The 18,544-nt window shown below is 40.5% G+C and overlaps 1 protein-coding gene across 2 annotated transcripts in view; it reads right to left on the minus strand.

Annotated features, from left to right (window-relative positions):
• pitpnm3 (PITPNM family member 3) overlaps positions 1–11,535 on the minus strand; it is a 70,765-nt gene extending 59,230 nt beyond the window's left edge. For both annotated transcript variants that reach the window (XR_003295170.1, XM_026299222.1), the window contains exon 1: positions 11,332–11,535. Coding sequence is in view for 1 of the 2 variants with exons in the window: in XM_026299222.1 (XP_026155007.1) it covers positions 11,332–11,356 (25 nt within the window). In the remaining variant the exon portion in view is untranslated. The remainder of the gene's footprint in view (positions 1–11,331) is intronic.
• Positions 11,536–18,544: the final 7,009 nt, after the last annotated feature.

The following is an 18,544-nucleotide window of genomic DNA, read 5'->3' on the forward strand; positions in this document are numbered from 1 at the left end:
TTAATATTTAACAACATCACTTAGCTGGACCAGAGAAGTGAATTGTTTTGGTTTAATATCACACACGTACACCAATGCAGTATATCTACTATACGATGAAATCTCATGTTAATCAATCTATCTACAGGGGTGAAGGTCAGACCTGTAGGAGACCTCAGCTCCTAAAGTGACTGTGACATACACCACAAAATACTTTTTAGAATATCCTATTTGTATTCAAGTATTCAACCCTTTCCACTTTGCCTACCTTCCATTTAATTAGGTTCTCAATGTTTGTACTGACAGCTACACACATCACAAACCTACTAGTAAAAAGTGACATATCATCTGATAAACAAAGCAAACAAACTGAGTGTTTGTAATGAAAAAAATATAAGGGGAGGGTGGGGAGGATCCACGTTTGCTAACAGTTTGTTAATACACTGCTTAATTATGGGAAATCATTGTGGATTCCACTGAATGTGGATGAAACAGAAGCTGCTTTGGCAGGATCACTATGTGGTCTTTGACTACCGGTCCACTTTCTCACCCGGTTTTTGAGCTCTCTCTCTGCCAACCACATCCTGCTGTCTCTCTTTCTCTCCATGTTGGTCCTCCTCTCCCTCTCATTGTGCTGTCAAAATGACCTGAACATGGCTTTTTAAAAAATCATATCTCCATCTATGGAAAAAGACATTTCCAGTGTGTGAAGGTTTTTCCCAGTGCTTCAATCCACTGTCCATAAATGCACTCTAAACATAATACAAAGCCAATAAATAAATAAAAAACATTATTCATTATTCATAAACTATTATAATGCAGTTGCTTCCATGCACAAATTTAAAGCATGCAAAAACAAAAGAGTGTGTTTTGAAGTTAAATGCACAACTTATGGAAACTACCAAGGAGAGAGGGAGAGACAGGGAGAGGAACTGAGTTCAGTTCAAAGAAAATCTGCGTGTATGTATCTGAAAAGCTTTACATTAGAGCAAGACAACACAAGGTTGGCCATGCTTCATCTCATCCTTTCATCTCTTTCTTTTCATTATCCACTTCTGCTCAGCGGCATGTAGTTGTTTGAACCGAGGGCTGACAGCACCCATTATTGCAGCAGCTCCTTTGCAATCACAGTCTATTCTCCCTTATGTCTGTCGCTCACATCCAGGTATCATTCTCAAGCTTTGCTCCACATACAAGGCTTAGGTGCTACACATGCACGAGGAAGCAGGACTGAGATTTTACTACTGAGTTAAAATCTTTTAAATCTTTTAATGTAAAGCTGGGATGGATGGCTCAGCAGAGCAAAGTCTTTTTTTTTTTTTTTGTTTGCCATATACTGCAGTTGTCTACATGTTCCAGACCAGCCACAGACTTCTGCATTTTGCCTGAAATAAAAGTTCAATTAGAAATGTGTGCGAGTGATGCAGTAACAACGCAGGCACTGAGGCAGAGGATCTCTAGGTTAAAGCTGTGGGGTTTTAGTCATCTGGGGATATGGGGATGTATAACTGTGTAACTATGAAAATTAATGTACTTGCTAATCATGCTATCAAGTGTCAACAGCCCAGAGGAACGAGGTCAGTGGTCTGTTTATGGCTGTTTTGCTGCCTCTGACTGCACAGTGTAAGTGTGTAGTCAAAGATCCTAAAATAAAGACGATTAAAACTTGGAAGCAGCAAAACTATGCTTGGTATATTTAAATTAGTCAAAAAACAAACAATATAAAGGATCATATACAAAAACTTCACATGTAACAAGGTAATAAAGAAACTTCCTTAATGCAGTATTATGCTCTGAGTAGCATAAAACTAGACGGTTCCACACTAGAGCAGAATTACCGAAGCCTGTAACAAAAGGAAATCTATTCTACTGCGTCTTCACCTTCACATTGACTCTGCGCCAACAGAGACTGTCTGATTTCTCTCTAAATGTGTTCGTCTGGCAGTGCAAATAACCTTTACCTGCTTTGGGTTTGTTATAGCAGACAAATAGATGGATGGCATCACATGCTGAACACTTGTTGTAGAATCCAATTTTTACTTTAAAGAAGACCAAAAATAGTTCAAACTCAGAAATGCAGTGTATTTTGGTTGAAAGTAAAATCAGTGTTCTAGTATATAGTTTATTTTCAAGTTGATATAAGTAAAAGGGGATTTGTAGTGTTCAAGATTGCTCTGAAAAGCTAAATATAGAGGATAGGTAAAGAGACAAAAGATAAAAGCAAAAACATTCAACTGGACCTGTGACAATAAAGATGCAGTGTGTTTGGTTTTGTATAGCTCAATAAAATCCAGTTACTTTTTTTTCCCATGAAACTGTTAACAAGTGAGTGAAGAACATCTTTCATACTACAGTAACTCATATGTTATATGATATTCACAGTGAGAGAAAATCTCTAGATATATAAGAGTTAAGGACGATTGAATACTGCCCTACAGGGCTGTAATATAAGGAGAACACTTTCTGTTGGAGGGCAGCTGTTAAAGACACTGTGAAATTATGAATTCAGAATTGTAACTCTGGAGAAAAATAGCACGAGCACAGCTCCTGAAACATTTATAACTGAACTCATCTTTCTATTTTCCCTATCATACATATATGCCTAACCAGTCTGCCAAAACATTATGCTATGCTCACATCTAACCTTGGACTGCCTCCAGTGATAGAAAATTAGTTGGAAACCTTTCAACCTTGCCTTTTGGTTAAGTTATTGTAGTATCGTCCAAATTGTCAAATCTTGCAAAATCCAAGAGTAAATACAATGTAAAACACAATAAATAGAAAGAAAATATTGAAAGAAATAAAATAAAGTATGTGTCTGTTCAGTGTGTGTTAATCCACATTTCATTAACTTAACTTGTGAAGTTTCCAGATGGAATGGCGGTTCATTTATACCAGGTCTGATTATCTGTGGGTTAATTATGCAGCTGCTTTTAATTGCACTTGAATTCATCATGCAGGTGGTTTCACAGAAGGCCACCATTTCCACCAATCTCATAGGATGCATGCATAAGGATGTTAGTCACGTTTTTACTTGTAACTCAAAGTGACATGAATAGAGTGAAATATGTCATAATTCCTGAAACTACATCATCTGCACCAACTGGGTGAGATATCAAAGTCAAGTACTGCTTTAAAAAAAAAAAAATCGTTAATGGAGAAGAGGGTTACAAAAGGACTGGTTGGTTTTATTCATTGCATCAACTTAAACAGCTGCTTGGAACTGAGGCATCTTCTCTCCAAATGTTCATGCTCTCCACAGTTTCGCATTTTAATTAAATAGGTTTGCATTCACACCTGTAAGTGATCTACTGTCGCCTTTTGGTTTTTCTGTTATCGAGCTCGCTCTGACTTCTTACAAATAAAGCGAGACTTGTGAAAAAGAAGTCACAAGTACTTATCCTGCATCATTAGACACAGACCCACGTGAAAAAAACAAAACACAGTTCTTATGCTGTTGACTGAGAGGGAGCAATGCTGCACTTTACTCTGCTTAAAGGCTTTATTTATTATTTCTAATGACTATAAAGTGCTTATACAACGATGATACAAAGATGCTGAATGTAATGCTAAATGATGTAGGGAATAGTTGCCATGATTACAAGTCAGTTCTGTTGAACTTGGAGTAGTGTGCTTTTGAGTTTTATGAGCATGACGTGGTTATAAACAAAGATGTCCACCGAATGAAATTACAGTGTGTTTCCATCAACTGCTGTTAAATGAATATGAGGAGATGAGCACATCAACATTGTGGTGCTAATTTTCCTCCATTAAACCACAGTAGAAAAAGGTGCACCAAGCTGGCATAATTTTAAAAAGTGCCAAATTATGGAAAACCTGAAAACCAAGCAGACCACATGAAGGAAATATGGAGTTTACTGCATTTTTGCTACATGTGTTAATACAAGGAAAGTTGTAGTCTGATTGGATGTTTTCATCTTCTGCTATTTTATTCCTGTTCAGCAGAAGCTTGAATGAGATTTAGGTCACATGCTTCATGGGCATCATGATTTATTTACTAAATACGTTACCATTAAACTTTGTTGCAGTTGTTCTTACCATTAAACTTTTCTAATGCAGCCAATTATTTTCTTGCAATATTTGTACTTTGTACCTTGCAGGTGTTTCAACTGGTTTTCATGGGCAAATTGAAAATACATATAAAAATTGATCAATAGCAATTGACTAACACTTGGAAAATGAATATATTTTGCAACAGCCAAAACAGCCACCCACCTCTGCCATGGGATAAATACTGCATACATGTAATATGTATTTATGCAAGATGAATGTGATGCAGCTTCACTGTGAGTGCTCTGGGTTTTGAGAATACTAAGTGAGACCTGAGTGTTGGTAACAGCCCACAGAAGGAATTCCTCTTCATCAGAGACCTAATCTGCTTTTCATCACTAGCTACCATCCTGAAGGATTTTTTTCTCACCAGAGATTTATCTCTCATTGCCCTCACTCCTCTCCAACCCAGATGGTCTGTAAGCTATACGAGTGCCAATCTCCTTATTTTGTAATTAGCAGGATTAAATAACCCAGGAACTAATAGTACCCAAAATAGCTACCAGTACATATGTGATGGCAATTGCTGCCATCACACAAAGAGGAAGATGCAAATAACTAAGTGAATCCTGAACAGGCCACATAATTAGTGTGATATCTTTAACATCAAGAGGAACTGTAATGGTTTTTTTTCTATACATAGAGAAAAGCGAGAAGATGAGAGGTGCCTCTGCCTCTCTTCTCAACATGCTGCATGCCGTGGTAAAAATTAAAACTGCACAGAGCTGACTAGACATAATAGTGTACAGAAATCCACAAAGGGAAGCACAGACTATGATTTTGCATCTGCTGAGGCTGTTTCCTGCCTCAGTGAACATCCATGGTTTATAAAAGATTAACAATAAATAAAAGTCTGCCTGGCCCTCTGTGAGCTGGAAATTGCTATTAATAGCCTGCCCTGTAATTTAATTAAACATCATTTAAGCACACAGCTAAAAATCAATCTACAGCCAATGGGATACACAGAGGGGATTGATGTCCCCTCAAAAATGCTCCATCGGTCACATTTTCATCTTCTGGATACTGTTTATCTGCACCGCAGCTTTGCATGTCAGCGCTCGCATCTGTTAAAAGACTGCTATGCTACAACTAGGTGATAATGATCATTACTAAGCCTGGGTGAGGAGAACAAAAGATTAGCAGATCCGTGTATATACATGGGCGTCCTAAATTATCATTTTCTTACACGATGATTCAGGTATTTAATTGTGTGGTCGGGGCATTGGAGACACAAAGCAGCTACAAAGCTCGCACCGATGTTTTTCCACTGGATTAACCTCTTTCCATCCTCCCACGATCACCTGTGAGCAAAGTGGTCCCTCCACTGCACAACAATACCAGGCTTCAATAATATATCTGACAAAAATCAAACAACCCACACTACTCAGTGGAACTGAATTTCTACAGTATGTCAAGCATGTTTCAAATTAGATGTTCATAGGTATCATATATCATATTAATATGAATAAAACTCAATGGCCAGCTGGAAAAACACACTAAGGTCAGTATGGGTTGTGTTTAAACGTACTGTTGGATAAATTTCCCTCTTTTGTATTAATTCTTAACTCAACAATAAATCAATTACAAAGAAAATGTAGTCAGAAGTCTCCTTTAATGATTATGAGTACTCGGGTTCAATCCACACACGGACTGAGAAAAGAAGAAAGAACAAAACCTCTACTTGCAGTTAGTCTTTATATGTGAGAAACTTCATGGGAGTGACTACAGATAAACTGTGTTTTGCATATTCAACCTTGAAGACAGAAATATACAGTGACAAATATACAGTTTGAACAGTCTCTGGGAAAAACCATCATTAAAATTATTCTTCATCCATCCATCCATCCATCCATCCCCACTATTTAGGGTCACGGGGATCTGCTGGAGCCTATCCCAGCTCTCCTTGTGAAAGGCAGGGGTACACTCTGAACGGGTCACCAGTCCATCACAGTCCTAAAGCTAAATGTCATCATTTTTCCATCACCTACAAGAACAGCATCTGTAATAAGATTATATTAAACAGCATTACCATTGATTTAGAGTTATATCCACCTGGCAAATGTAAGTCTATTGGCACGCTGCTTTAAGCTCCGTTTTGGTCTCTACCAAGTCCTGAGAAAAATATCCAGCTCTTTAGCTGCTACATGTTCAACTCTATTCACCACCTCATCACTTCTCTTGTGTTTTTAGCTGTGCAGGTAGTATCCAGTGGACCAAAAATAATCTTACCAGAGAGAGCTACTGAACCAAAGCTGTAAAGCAGTGTGCAGTTAACAATGGAAATAGCCCAAAAAGATATTAAGCTGATTTGAATATTTGCATTTTAGTCCAGTATAGACAGCTACAGTAAGTAACCTTCAGAAAGTCTACAGGTTTCTTCATAGCCAGACAGCTGAAGCGATTCTCAGAGACACCGGTTTGACATCCAGCCTTTTGGCTATGACTAAGTAGACAACAACAAGTAGATCGGTGCTCTGCTCCAGGTGAGTTGGTCCCCTGCCACCACCTTGTCTCTGACCCTCAAATAGCAGCGGGCCAGCTGTTGTGTGCATTGTGAATAGCTGCTCCCTGACACAGCACCAGTGTGCCTCCCCATGACAAACAGCTATTAAATTTAAATTAACACTGTTTTGTATGATCAAATAATATAACAAAGGTCATGGGCTGAATGCATTAGCACACGCCTCTGTAGAATTCAGAGAACATTGTGTTGGTGCTTGTTGAGCAGACTGTCTGGGGACCATTTGCCAGTGCACTACACACAACAAGCTGCTGCAGTATAACACAGTATACAGTATGAAGTATTTATCATGTCTTAAAGTAAGTGATAAAAACTGGGTTTGGGGAATCACTGCCAGAGTCAAAATACATCCTTTTTGCAGAGAATGTGCCAGCAGTCTGTCCACTTTTATAAAACAACATGACAGAAGTGTATTTAATACAAAAATTCAGGGAAATAGTTAGCTTTAACTTTATTTACCTTTACAGAGAGAGGGAATGAATAAGAGAGAAAGAGGGAGAGACTGTTCATCAGTAACCATCAGCTCTATTTTTAGCTTGATGCTGAATCTCAGCAAAACAGCAGGTAGGCCACCCATTTATTTTATTTGGACAGCAAATGAAAAAAACAATCCAGACTGAGCCAAGGAATACAAAATGCTCAGACCTCACACTGGGTGTTGGAACGGTCCATGGAGTTTTAGAAAGGACAAACAGTAGGAATCAGTTAGGTGGTGGGTGATGATGAAAATCGCTAGGATCACCAGAAAAGCCAAAGCTCTTAACCCATAAGAGCCCAGGTTTCAAAAACCCTTTAGATGTAGTGGAAAGTTCCCTATACAACTTTATCCTTGACCTTCCCCATGAAGTCCCTATGTGACATCCACTAAACATCCTGGTGCAGTCATGTCACAGTATGTGAATTTGTGCACCCAAAACATAATTTTTAAAATCACAGTGTTCGTTACGCCTGTGTTGCATGGCCTCACTGACTGGTTATTCAACAAAAAAACCCACCATGCTGGTTCATTACCACACATATGAACTTCATTATTTTGCTGTATATATTATAACAGTTGTTCACAATCCTGGTCCTCAAGGACCCCTGCCCTGCTTGTTTTCCATCTATCCCTGCCATACCCACATCTGATTACCTGGATCAGGTGTTTTCAGCCAATCAGAAGTGAGAAGTGCAGGGATAGTGGAAAAACAAGCAGGCCAGGGGTCTTTGAGGACCAGGATTGAGAACCACTGTATTAGAATACTGACAGAATAGTGACTGAATAATGGAGGTTCAGCGGGCTCACTCTGGGATTATGAATCTCAAAATTTCATGACAATCTAAGCAACAGTTGTTAAGATATTTGGTAAACCAAGTGAATGACAGTCCCACACTGCCATTCTCAGAGCCATGGCTAAAAATATGGCTAGAACTCCATTAATATTCTTTTTAGTTTGAATCTCATCTGATTTATTTTGAGAACTGAAGCTTTACTCAGCACAGCACTCTTAATTCCTAAATCCTTCTTATTCTGCTCAAATTATCTTCCAATATTTAGATGATTAAAACTAGAGTGCTCTTGTGTTTTGATAGACAGTCAGGGAATCTGGGCATGAGGCCATGTTTCTGCAGTAGCTGGAAAAGGCACAGTGGACTGTAAAGCTTACACAGCCCATAAACATTGGCTGTTACACTGTAATGATAAAATATACAGCACACATACATTCGCCCAGTCTTTCATTTCACAGTCCATATCACAGATAATAATGCAGATTTTACTCTTAAGTGTGTCGAGAGAGAAAGTTTAAATTAGAATGGAGCGTGGAATCCCCTGCAGCCCTCTTAGAAGTGAAAATGACAAAGATAAAATCTGCGTAGGAAAGTTATGAAATGAAAAAGTCGATCCTGACCGTGCTGGTGGAGCTTTGAAGAACGATGGCTGTGTAAGAACTGCTCTTCTTACGCTGTGAACTGAAGTTAAATGATATTTAATGAAAACAGATACAGCAAACGCTTGAGATATGACAGTAACCTCACACATCCTGCGTGGTGCCATCAATCTGCCACGGGTCTGCTGGAGCATCGCTGGGTTCACATGATTTTTATGGAGCGCGGCTGAAATAATGTAAGGCCTCACCGCATAGTTTCCATTAGTGAGTGAATATAACAGTGAGGTTCAATACAATATTATGAAGATTAAATGAAGAACTGGTTTTCCATGAACTTCGGGAAACTAATTTGTCCTAGGAGCTTTTCTACTGAAAATACGACAGCTTGGTTGATTTCTCAACAAACTCTTGAGTGGCTTTAGAGGCTACACCTGATTTTTTTTTTTTCCCAATATAAAGCAGCTCTGATTCACACAAATGTGTCGACATCTCGGTCTCATTTACCAAAGAAATGCAAACATGCATAAAAATCCTTTATCAACTCTGACTCAGATATCTGTGCTTCAGTTTCAGAATGAAAAGCATCAGCATGTTTGTAGTTACTGCCTTTCATATTTAGATCACGAACATGGCCTTTTACTAGCCCTTTTACTGGCTTTGTCTCATGCTTAATCTGCTATGCAGCCAGGCTTTCTTCAAATCCTCATAACTCTATTTCCAAGGCTAGGGATATTGTTCGTGTTTCCTAAATGAGTACTTCACCAGTTTACCATTACACTCCCTGAACATGGATAAAATCAAACTGATCCAAATCATAGAGAGTGTATTTCTTTATTCCACATATTCTTTTTGTCAAAGCACTGTGCCTACTTTACCCACAATGCAAATGAACCGTTAACAGCTCAATCAGAGTATGGCTTTTTTCAAATGAGCACTAGCGCATACCTGAAAACAGACAAGGGAGTGTACAATCAGTGAATGTCCCCTTTAAGAATATACAATATATACTCACAACTCACAGCATTTCTACTTGGTTTTACTGGTGCAGCCATGAAAACATTGTCTTTGTCTGCTCTGAAATAATTCCCCGTATGGTGAAGTATGGGAACAAGCATATACAGTAGAGAAAATCCATTCCATTGAATTTTAAAATGCTTATGACCAGTATTTTTACAATAACAGTGTATCCAGCAACAATCTCAAATCAAAATAACAGTTGGTCTCATTGTTTAGTTGTCCGGTCAATGATTTGGTTCACTCTCACTGCTCTTAAATGGATGTTTTCAGTCATAGCAGGTGGCTGTTCTCTGTGACAAAGCTCCAAAAACACACAGTGCACTACCTCCCCAGCACCAAATGGCAGACAGCTGCAGTTAGAGAGGAGCTGGTGAACATAGTGGCACTTTTAGCAGCTAAAGAGTTGAATAAAACATTGCAAAGTGAATAGTCAATTTATACTCCGCAGCAGACCAGGTGTATGACGTTTAGTGAATGGTGATGATGCCCTGTAACTGTATTTCGAGTTCCTTGCAGGTTTAATGGGAAAATTCCAGAGTTTAAGAGGTTAATGCAACTCCTGATCTCAGCCTGGCCCTTTGTTTGAATCAACATGTTGTCGAGCGGAAAACATTTGACTCATATTACTTTACAAGACTTTTCACTTTGTATGTATCTGCACCCTCTTATCTAGCAAAGATGTTGCTTTAAACCTGCACCAGTAATACTTTAAAGCCCAAACCATGCAGAATAAACTCTCCTCTCTATTGTGACATGTTTTGCAGCTACTGAGAGTAATTATGGGCCTGATGTTTTATTGATCCCTGCAGGGAAAATTCTCCTTCCACTCTCTCCCCATGCAAAAGGTCAGAGGCACAAAGGCCATAAACAGAAAAGCAACCCCTGAAGCTTTACTGATTCTGGGGTTTGCTCAAAGGATCTTCAGCAGGGGAGATGCAGGATAAATGAAGTTAAAATAAACCTAGGACTTCCAGCCAAAATGTCTCACACCGGCACCCTTGACCTTCTGTGCTCATTGAGGTCCAACATTGAAAACACTCAAATGTCTTAATGTACGTGTAAACTCTGAAAAAGGTAATGAGCAATCTTAGAAAATAAAATCAGCATGGAGCACTGCAGACACAAGAACTGACAAAGCATAATGCAAACAGGTGGCATGTTTGAGCAGCAAAAGAATCTGTTGATTGAGCAACAATAAACTCTTTATGCTACAGAAATGTCAGGGCTCCTCTGGCAGAGCACATATCAAATTTAACAATCAAATGAGCTGCATGAAAAACTGCCTGCTATTATTAGAAACGCGTCCAACTCTTGTGCATTATTCTCTGTCACTTCTGCTGGATTAACTTGGCTTATTTATTTGATTTGCTGTCCAACGGAATAATGCTGTTGTCCCGTGTCTACAGATTCTGTGACGTGATGGGGGAATTTAGACAGTTTGGTCACATCCTGAATTTTAAGAGCAGTTGCCAAAAATAGTATGGCCCCCATATTTAGACAGGATCACATAACGGTAGCCAAACCGGCGACCACACGCCTGCGGGTCTGCGTATTAGTCACCTGTCAATATTTGGTCAATCAGTCTGTTTTGTTTTTTTTGTTTTGTTTTTTTTTTTTTTTTTGTACTTGACCCCACAGCGTCACCACAGAATGTGACGGGTCACAGATTACGCTGTAACAACTGCACGGGCAGAGACAGACAGGCCGCCTGACAGGCTGATCAACAGACGGAAGAACACGCACAGGTCTGTTCTGACCGTCGCGCATTCCTCCAGATTACCTCCATCCATGCGGCACGCCGTGCGCGCAGACAATCCAGCAGCAGCACGAGACCTGTTAGCAGGAGACCTTGCGCGAGGTGTGCGTCCACCTTACCTTTTCCTCTCGCCTCCTTTGACATGGTGTGTCCCCCCCGGCGTGTCCCTGTCTCTGCGGTCACTCGGGTGTAAGCCGTCACGGTATTCTGCGTTTTGTCGGATAGTTCGTGAGCCAGCGGCGCCTCTTCTCCGTCCCTATCCTGCCTGCTGCGCCTTGACGCCTGCCAGACTGAAGCAGGGTGAAGATACGGCTACCGTGTCGGTCTCCTCTCACTGTGGAGAGGACACACACACACGCACGCACGCACACGCGCGCGCGCACAAAACGAGAACACCAAAAAAAAAAAGAGGGGAATCTGCAGCTGTGCTCTCATTCACCTGTGTCAAGTCCCCCAGAGCCTCGATCCGCCCCTGCAGCGTAAGCGCTATCCTGCTCTACTTTGTCTATTTGTTGCGGGCTTTCTGGCACATCATGCCCACCCAGGGCTCGTCCCTCTCTCCTCTCTGCCGCCAACATCAGCCGGAGTTCCTCCAAACCAGCCGCGGTCTGCAGCTCGACTGCCTCCAGCGGTGTGCGCACGTCCGCGGCTGCGGCTGCTGAAGGGCGTCCGTCCTCTTCCCCAAAAGCCGTTTTCTGACTTTACTAGAAGTACTCCTAATTGGGGAGGATATGGGGTATCAGCTTCTCCAGTGGCTTCACCCATCAAACACACCTAAGGTGAATTTACCAGCCCGTGAATTGTCACTGGCACGACTGTTTAACCAGTTCTGTTGGATGATAGACAGCAAAATCAAGTCTTTAGAGAAATATTGCAGGGATCACACTAAATGCACGAAAAGTCTGTCTTGTGTATTTTCGTGTGTGTTATGAATTGATGAATTACAATTTAAAGTCACAGATGTAGCCTCTGCTGCATATGTGGCCATCCCGTTTCCGTTTGAATTAAAAGGATGCTGAGAAGATAAGGATAACAGTCATTCATATGAATAAATATATTGCAGGAAACACTGTGCATATTAAACCAAAGCAGGTCTGAGTCATTGTGAGTGCCTTACTGTTGTATATTTCCACTCTGCGGGGTGTGGTTGCTGCACATTTACTCAGTAAAAGAGGATGTGGAGAATTTGACATGAAGACGAAGAGCGAAAAGTCACTAAACCTGGTTCACGTTTCTCAATTCATCTTAATAAGACTCAACACAGTCTGAAATATTACACTGAATATTCACCAAAGTAGGTAAAAGTCATTGTAAGGGTCACATAAGAAATCTGTGTGTATTCAAAAAAGGATATAGACAAGGTGAGGTTAGAAGATGAGGAGTAGATGGACACTAAATCCCACAACACCATTAGTCTGTAGTGAAATATCACAGGAAATAAAAAGAACAATATATTTAAAGCAGAAGTCACTGTAATGTCACACAAGTATCCTTTGTTTAATCTTTTTCCCCCACACAGTGTGTCTATCACATATCTACTATATGAAATAGAACACAGAGAAGATGAGGCACAGAGATGAAGAGCAGGACAATAAATCAGCGCAACCTAAAGGTGAAGAGGTGAAAGCTGCCACCGATGTCATCCATCCATCACTGAAGCAGCAGGTGTCACCTTGCTCATGCAGGGGCAGTCACCCAAGCAGAGAAGTAAATCTTTGGGGCTTTGACTAGAACTTTCTCAAAACCCTCGAGGGTTTTTTGTTTTTCTCACCTCTTATGCTTTGTAGGGATAAAAGAAAAAAAAAAAACAGGATATGAATCATATTCCCTCTGCACTAAATCTGTTAAATATAGTAGTGAGATCTGGTCTAATCTGACAGATGCTTTACCTTTGCCTTTAATTCACTCTTAAGCTTATCTTGACCTGCACTATACTACAATACTGGACCTGCATTGCTTAAAAAAAAAGACAAAACAGGCACACACTAGACTCTTTAGCGCGTGAAGGGGCCGTACGTAACACCTGCTGTATTTGTCCCTCTCCTCCCATAAGGAGGGTCTGGTGGCAGCGTCATTCAGCAGCCTCACCCACACAAATGAATATTGATAGAGGAAAACGCCTGCGGCCAAACATTCACTGACGAATCTCAGAGCAGGACTCGTTACATTGCTGAACTTTACTAGGAATACACACAACCAATTTGTATTTATCATGACAGCCAGTGACGATACACTTCCGGACCAGCTGAGATCCCACTAAGAAAAACTAATAGTCAAAAGTCTTAAGGCCAGGAAGTCAGTAAGACGGATAGGAGTGATTACACCAAACGGCTGCAGTGAGTCGATCCAAGTGGGAAAAAAAGCCTAATTGAATTAAGTTTCTTTAATAAGAAGGATTCTCTTCACGTCACTGAGGACATAACTCCAAAGCTACTGCACTTACTGGTGACACTGATGTTACATATGACACACCAACATCCACTAACTAGTAAGAAATATTTTTTACTGAGAATGAGATCAAGAGTATTTTTGATGATTTACAGTGTAAAAATCCAAGCAGCTCAAATTCACTGTAACCTCAGAGTCTGACAAAACAAAGTACAGGCGCATGCGTACTCAGTCGTGTGTGAAGATGTTTATGGTGATGGATAAGCACTGTGGGGATTGTGGAAAATGAAGGCACTGCCTGTTTGAGCAATTCAAGACTTTCTGGGGGCCATTAAAGAGTCAGAAAATACAACACCTGGCATTCAGCAAACTGAATTCAGTACCTGAGGTGCAGGATTGTTGTTTCTTGTCAGATAAAGTGATTCAGTGACCTTGTGGATGGGAAAACATAATTTACAACAACCATAGCACTGAACACAAAGCTCTGTGATTTCTGTGCTTTAGAAACATGCAGATTTAAAACTAAATATTCCTCAACATTTATGTCACAAGATGAGATGATAGACTGGCACTTCTTTATATTCAGGTATTGTTGAGTGATAACTGCTCAGCTCGGTCATATTCCTAATTCTTCTGGTTAAAAACACTATAAATCCTGTTGCCATGGGCCTTTTTGTCTATCCATTATCTATACTGCATATTCCCTTTAAGGAGCCAATCCCAACTGACAGTGGATGAGAGGTGGGGTGCACCTCTCACCAGTCTATCACAAGCTGACACTTAGAGACAAACTCACACTCACATTCACAATGACAGGCAATTTAGAGTCACCAGTTACCCCAAACTGCATGTCTTTGGACTGTGGGAAGAAGCTGGAGCACCTGGAGAAAACCCACACAAGCACAGGGATGACAACCCTGGGTGGAATAGGTTGTAACCCAGAACATTTTTGCTTTAAAACAACAGTTATAATCACTGCTCCACCATGCCACCCCCATTAAATTGTTTTTAATGTAGGTAACTATGATAATGAAAAGAATGAGCTATTGGTAAAATGCTGATTATGCAGAAAGTCACAGTGAATACAACAAAGTGTCTTTGCTCAGGCCATGAGCTCAAATTTACTCTGATCTCTAAATATCCTTATCCTGCACTTATGCCATATGAATGTTTATCTTTTTTTTACATAAGTTTTTTTTCTTAAAATCATTGTTATTACTTAAGTATTATTTAATATTTAAATTCAGGACTATTACTTAATAATGTCTTACTTTTTACAGAATTTTAAATTTTACCTATTTTTTTAGCATGCTAGTGTCTCTGGCCACCCTTTGATCAAATATGACATCAAAGATAGTTTTTTCCAAAATCTCCTTTGGTTGAATTTCTATTAGATATGATGATCAAGAAGCACACAGCTTTGATCAATAAGCATTAAATAAATAATTGGGGCTGTGCTCAGGAGACAGTAGCTGGCTGGAGCTTATGGATTCTCTGCTCATTGTAATAACTGTTGAACAGCAGAAAGTTGAAAAAGTTGATTAGTGATATACAGTGGGTACAGAAAGTATTCAGACCCCTTTAAATTTTTCACTCTTTGTGTCATTGCAGCCATTTGCCAAAATCAAAAAAGTTCATTTTATTTCTCATTAATGTACACTCAGCACCCCATCTTGACAGAAAAAAATGGAAATGTATAAATTTTTTGCAAATTTATTAAAAAAGAAAAACTGAAATATCACATGGTCATAAGTATTCAGACCCTTTGCAGTGACGCATATTTAACTCACATGCTGTCCATTTCTTCTGATCCTCCTTGAGATGGTTCTGCTCCTTCATTGGAGTCCAGCTGTGTTTAATTAAACTGATTGGACTTGATTAGGAAAGGCACACACCTGTCTATATAAGACCTTACAGCTCACAGTGCATGTCAGAGCAAATGAGAATCATGAGGTTGAAGGAACTGCCCAAGGAGCTCAGAGACAGAATTGTGGCAAGGCACAGATCTGGCCAAGGTTACAAAGGAATTTCTGCAGCACTCAAGGTTCCTAAGACCACAGTGGCCTCCATAATCCTCAAATGGAAAAAGTTTGGGACGACCAGAACTCTTCCTAGACCTGGCCATCCAGCCAAACTGAGCAATCGTGGGAGAATAGCCTTGGTGAGAGAGGTAAAGAAGAACCCAAAGATCACTGTGGCTGAGCTCCAGAAGTGCAGTAGGGAGATGGGAGAAAGTTCCACAAAGTCAACTATCACTGCAGCCCTCCACCAGTCGGGGCTTTATGGCAGAGTGGCCCGACGGAAGCCTCTCCTCAGTGCAAGACACATGAAAACCCACATAGAGTTTGCCAAAAGACACATGAAGGACTCCCAGACTATGAGAAATAAGATTCTCTGGTCTGATGAGACCAAGATTGAACTTTTTGGCGTTAATTCTAAGTGGTATGTGTGGAGAAAACCAGCCACTGGTCATCACCTGCCCAATACAATCCCTACAGTGAAACATGGTGGTGGGAGCATCATGTTGTGGGGGTGTTTTTCAGCTGCAGGGACACGACAACTGGTTGCAATTGAAGGAAAGATTAATGTGGCCAAGTACAGAGATATCCTGGAAGAAAACCTCTTCCAGAGTGCTCAGGACCTCAGACTGGACCGAAGGTTCATCTTTCAACAGGACAATGACCCTAAGCACACAGCTAAAATAACAAAGGAGTGGCTTCGAAACAACTCTGTGACAGTTCTTGACTGGCCCAGCCAGAGCCCTGACCTAGACCCAATTGAGCATCTCTGGAGAGACCTGAAAATGGCTGTCCACCAACGTTCACCATCCAACCTGACAGAACTGGAGAGGATCTGCAAGGAAGAATGGCAGAGGATCCCCAAATCCAGGTGTGAAAAACTTGTTGCATCATTCCCAAGAAGACTCATGGCTGTACTAGCTCAAAAGGGTGCTTCTACTCAATACTGAGCACAGGGTCTGAATACTTATGACCATGTGATATTTCAGTTTTTCTTTTTTAATAAATTTGCAAAAATTTCTACATTTCTGTTTTTTTCTGTCAAGATGGGGTGCTGAGTGTACATTAATGAGAAATAAAATGAACTTTTTTGATTTTGGCAAATGGCTGCAATGACACAAAGAGTGAAAAATTTAAAGGGGTCTGAATACTTTCCATACCCACTGTACAAGGCAGGAAGTGGATCTATTCTGTACATTGCTGAATTTATGACTGTAATAAAAAAAAATTTTTTTCTACACTGCTCTGTTGTATCTACTGTAAATCGTACTCACATTTTGAAGACTGAAGTTGATACTTACTTCATACTGTAACTACAGTAGCAGCTGCCAACAAATCTTCTTCTTTCAGCTGCTGCCTTTAGGGGTCGCCACAGCGGATCATCCGTCTCCATCTCTCTCTGTTCTTTGTATCTTCCTGTCACACCGATCTCGCGCGTGTCCTCCATCACCACATCCATGAACCTCCTCTATGGCCTTACTCTTCTCCTCTTGGCTGGTAGCTCCTTCTCAGCATTTTTCTCCCAATGTACTCCGCATCCCTTCTCAGCACATGCCGAAACAATCTACGTCTCGCCTCTCTCACTTTGTCTCCAAACTGTCCTACCCGCACTGTCCCTATAACCTGTTCATTCCTAATCCTGTCCATCCTCATCACTCCCAATGAAAATCTGAGCATCTTCAACTGTGCCACCTTCAGCTCTGCCTCCTGTCTTTTTGTCAGCGCCACTGTCCGCAGTTTATACAACATAGTCTGTCTTGTAAACCTTCCCTTTCACTCTTGCAGATACCTTTCTGTTACAGATCACTCCAGACACTCTTCTCCACTCTGCCTGTACTCTCTACTTCACTTCTTTATCACACTCCCCATTACTCTGAACAGTTGACCCTAAGTATCTAAACTCATCCAGGTTTGACACCTCTACACCTTGCAACTTCATCATTCCACCACATTCTCTCTCAGCTGCCAACAAATGATGCCTCAAAAAAACATGAAAAATGAACTAAAATGATTAATAAGCCCTAAGATTTCATGTCCATCTGATGCAAGTGCTGAGCATCAGGCTTAGACAACAACCCAAATGCCACAAAACAGCAATAAGGCAAAGTAGCTCTTCAATACATCAGTACAGCATATTGCAGTCGTCTGTGTCCTAACCAAAAGCCCATAATGAGCCACTGCTGACTGGTGGCAAGGTTGAACCCCTCTGACTATTAGAAATTCCAATTATGTGCAGGACAGTGCTGATTCTGGTCTATTTGCGGCAACATTTGTTTGTGAATGTTCATGTTAAAAATCAATATAGGAACAGAGAGCCGGATATAGGAACAGTCTGAGTGGTGCCTGCTGAGGTGGTAGAAATCAAAATATGTTCTCCTTCTGCTTTTAAATGTCACTTTGCCATATGAAACTTCTGAATCATAACAAAGAAAAATAAAAGAGAAATTAACTATTGAAAATAAACAGAACCCTTCACCAATGTCAGAACAACCTCGCTTTTTTCTGTTAGTGTAAAAACAGCAACACCGCCCTGGCTTTGAGCATACAGATTTCTACTTGTCCTGCATCAGAAAGAAGAAATTTGCACCGTGCACAAGCCTGTGAAAGCCTGCACGTACTCAGACACCCACGCAGAACACAGCCTGGGAGAAAACAGGGGCAGCTGATCCAGTGTGACCTAATGCATTCAGTCATTGTGTGTCCTCCGTCAAAAGCTGGCTTCCACAGGCCAACACAACATCTGGATGTGTCCCCTTGCTCTTGTTTGCATGGTTTTCATGCTGCTCTCAAGGGACCCTGATATTTTCTTTGGTCCATCAAATCCGTCCTGTTCACTTTCACTTTCATTCACTTTTCATCCAGAAAGGACAATTTTTTACCATGTTTTTTTTTTTTTTTTTTTTGGAGGAAAAACACTGAAAAGATA

The sequence above is a fragment of the Mastacembelus armatus genome, chromosome 13 (assembly GCF_900324485.2).
Source record: "Mastacembelus armatus chromosome 13, fMasArm1.2, whole genome shotgun sequence".
In the NCBI taxonomy this organism is placed as follows: domain Eukaryota; kingdom Metazoa; phylum Chordata; class Actinopteri; order Synbranchiformes; family Mastacembelidae; genus Mastacembelus; species Mastacembelus armatus.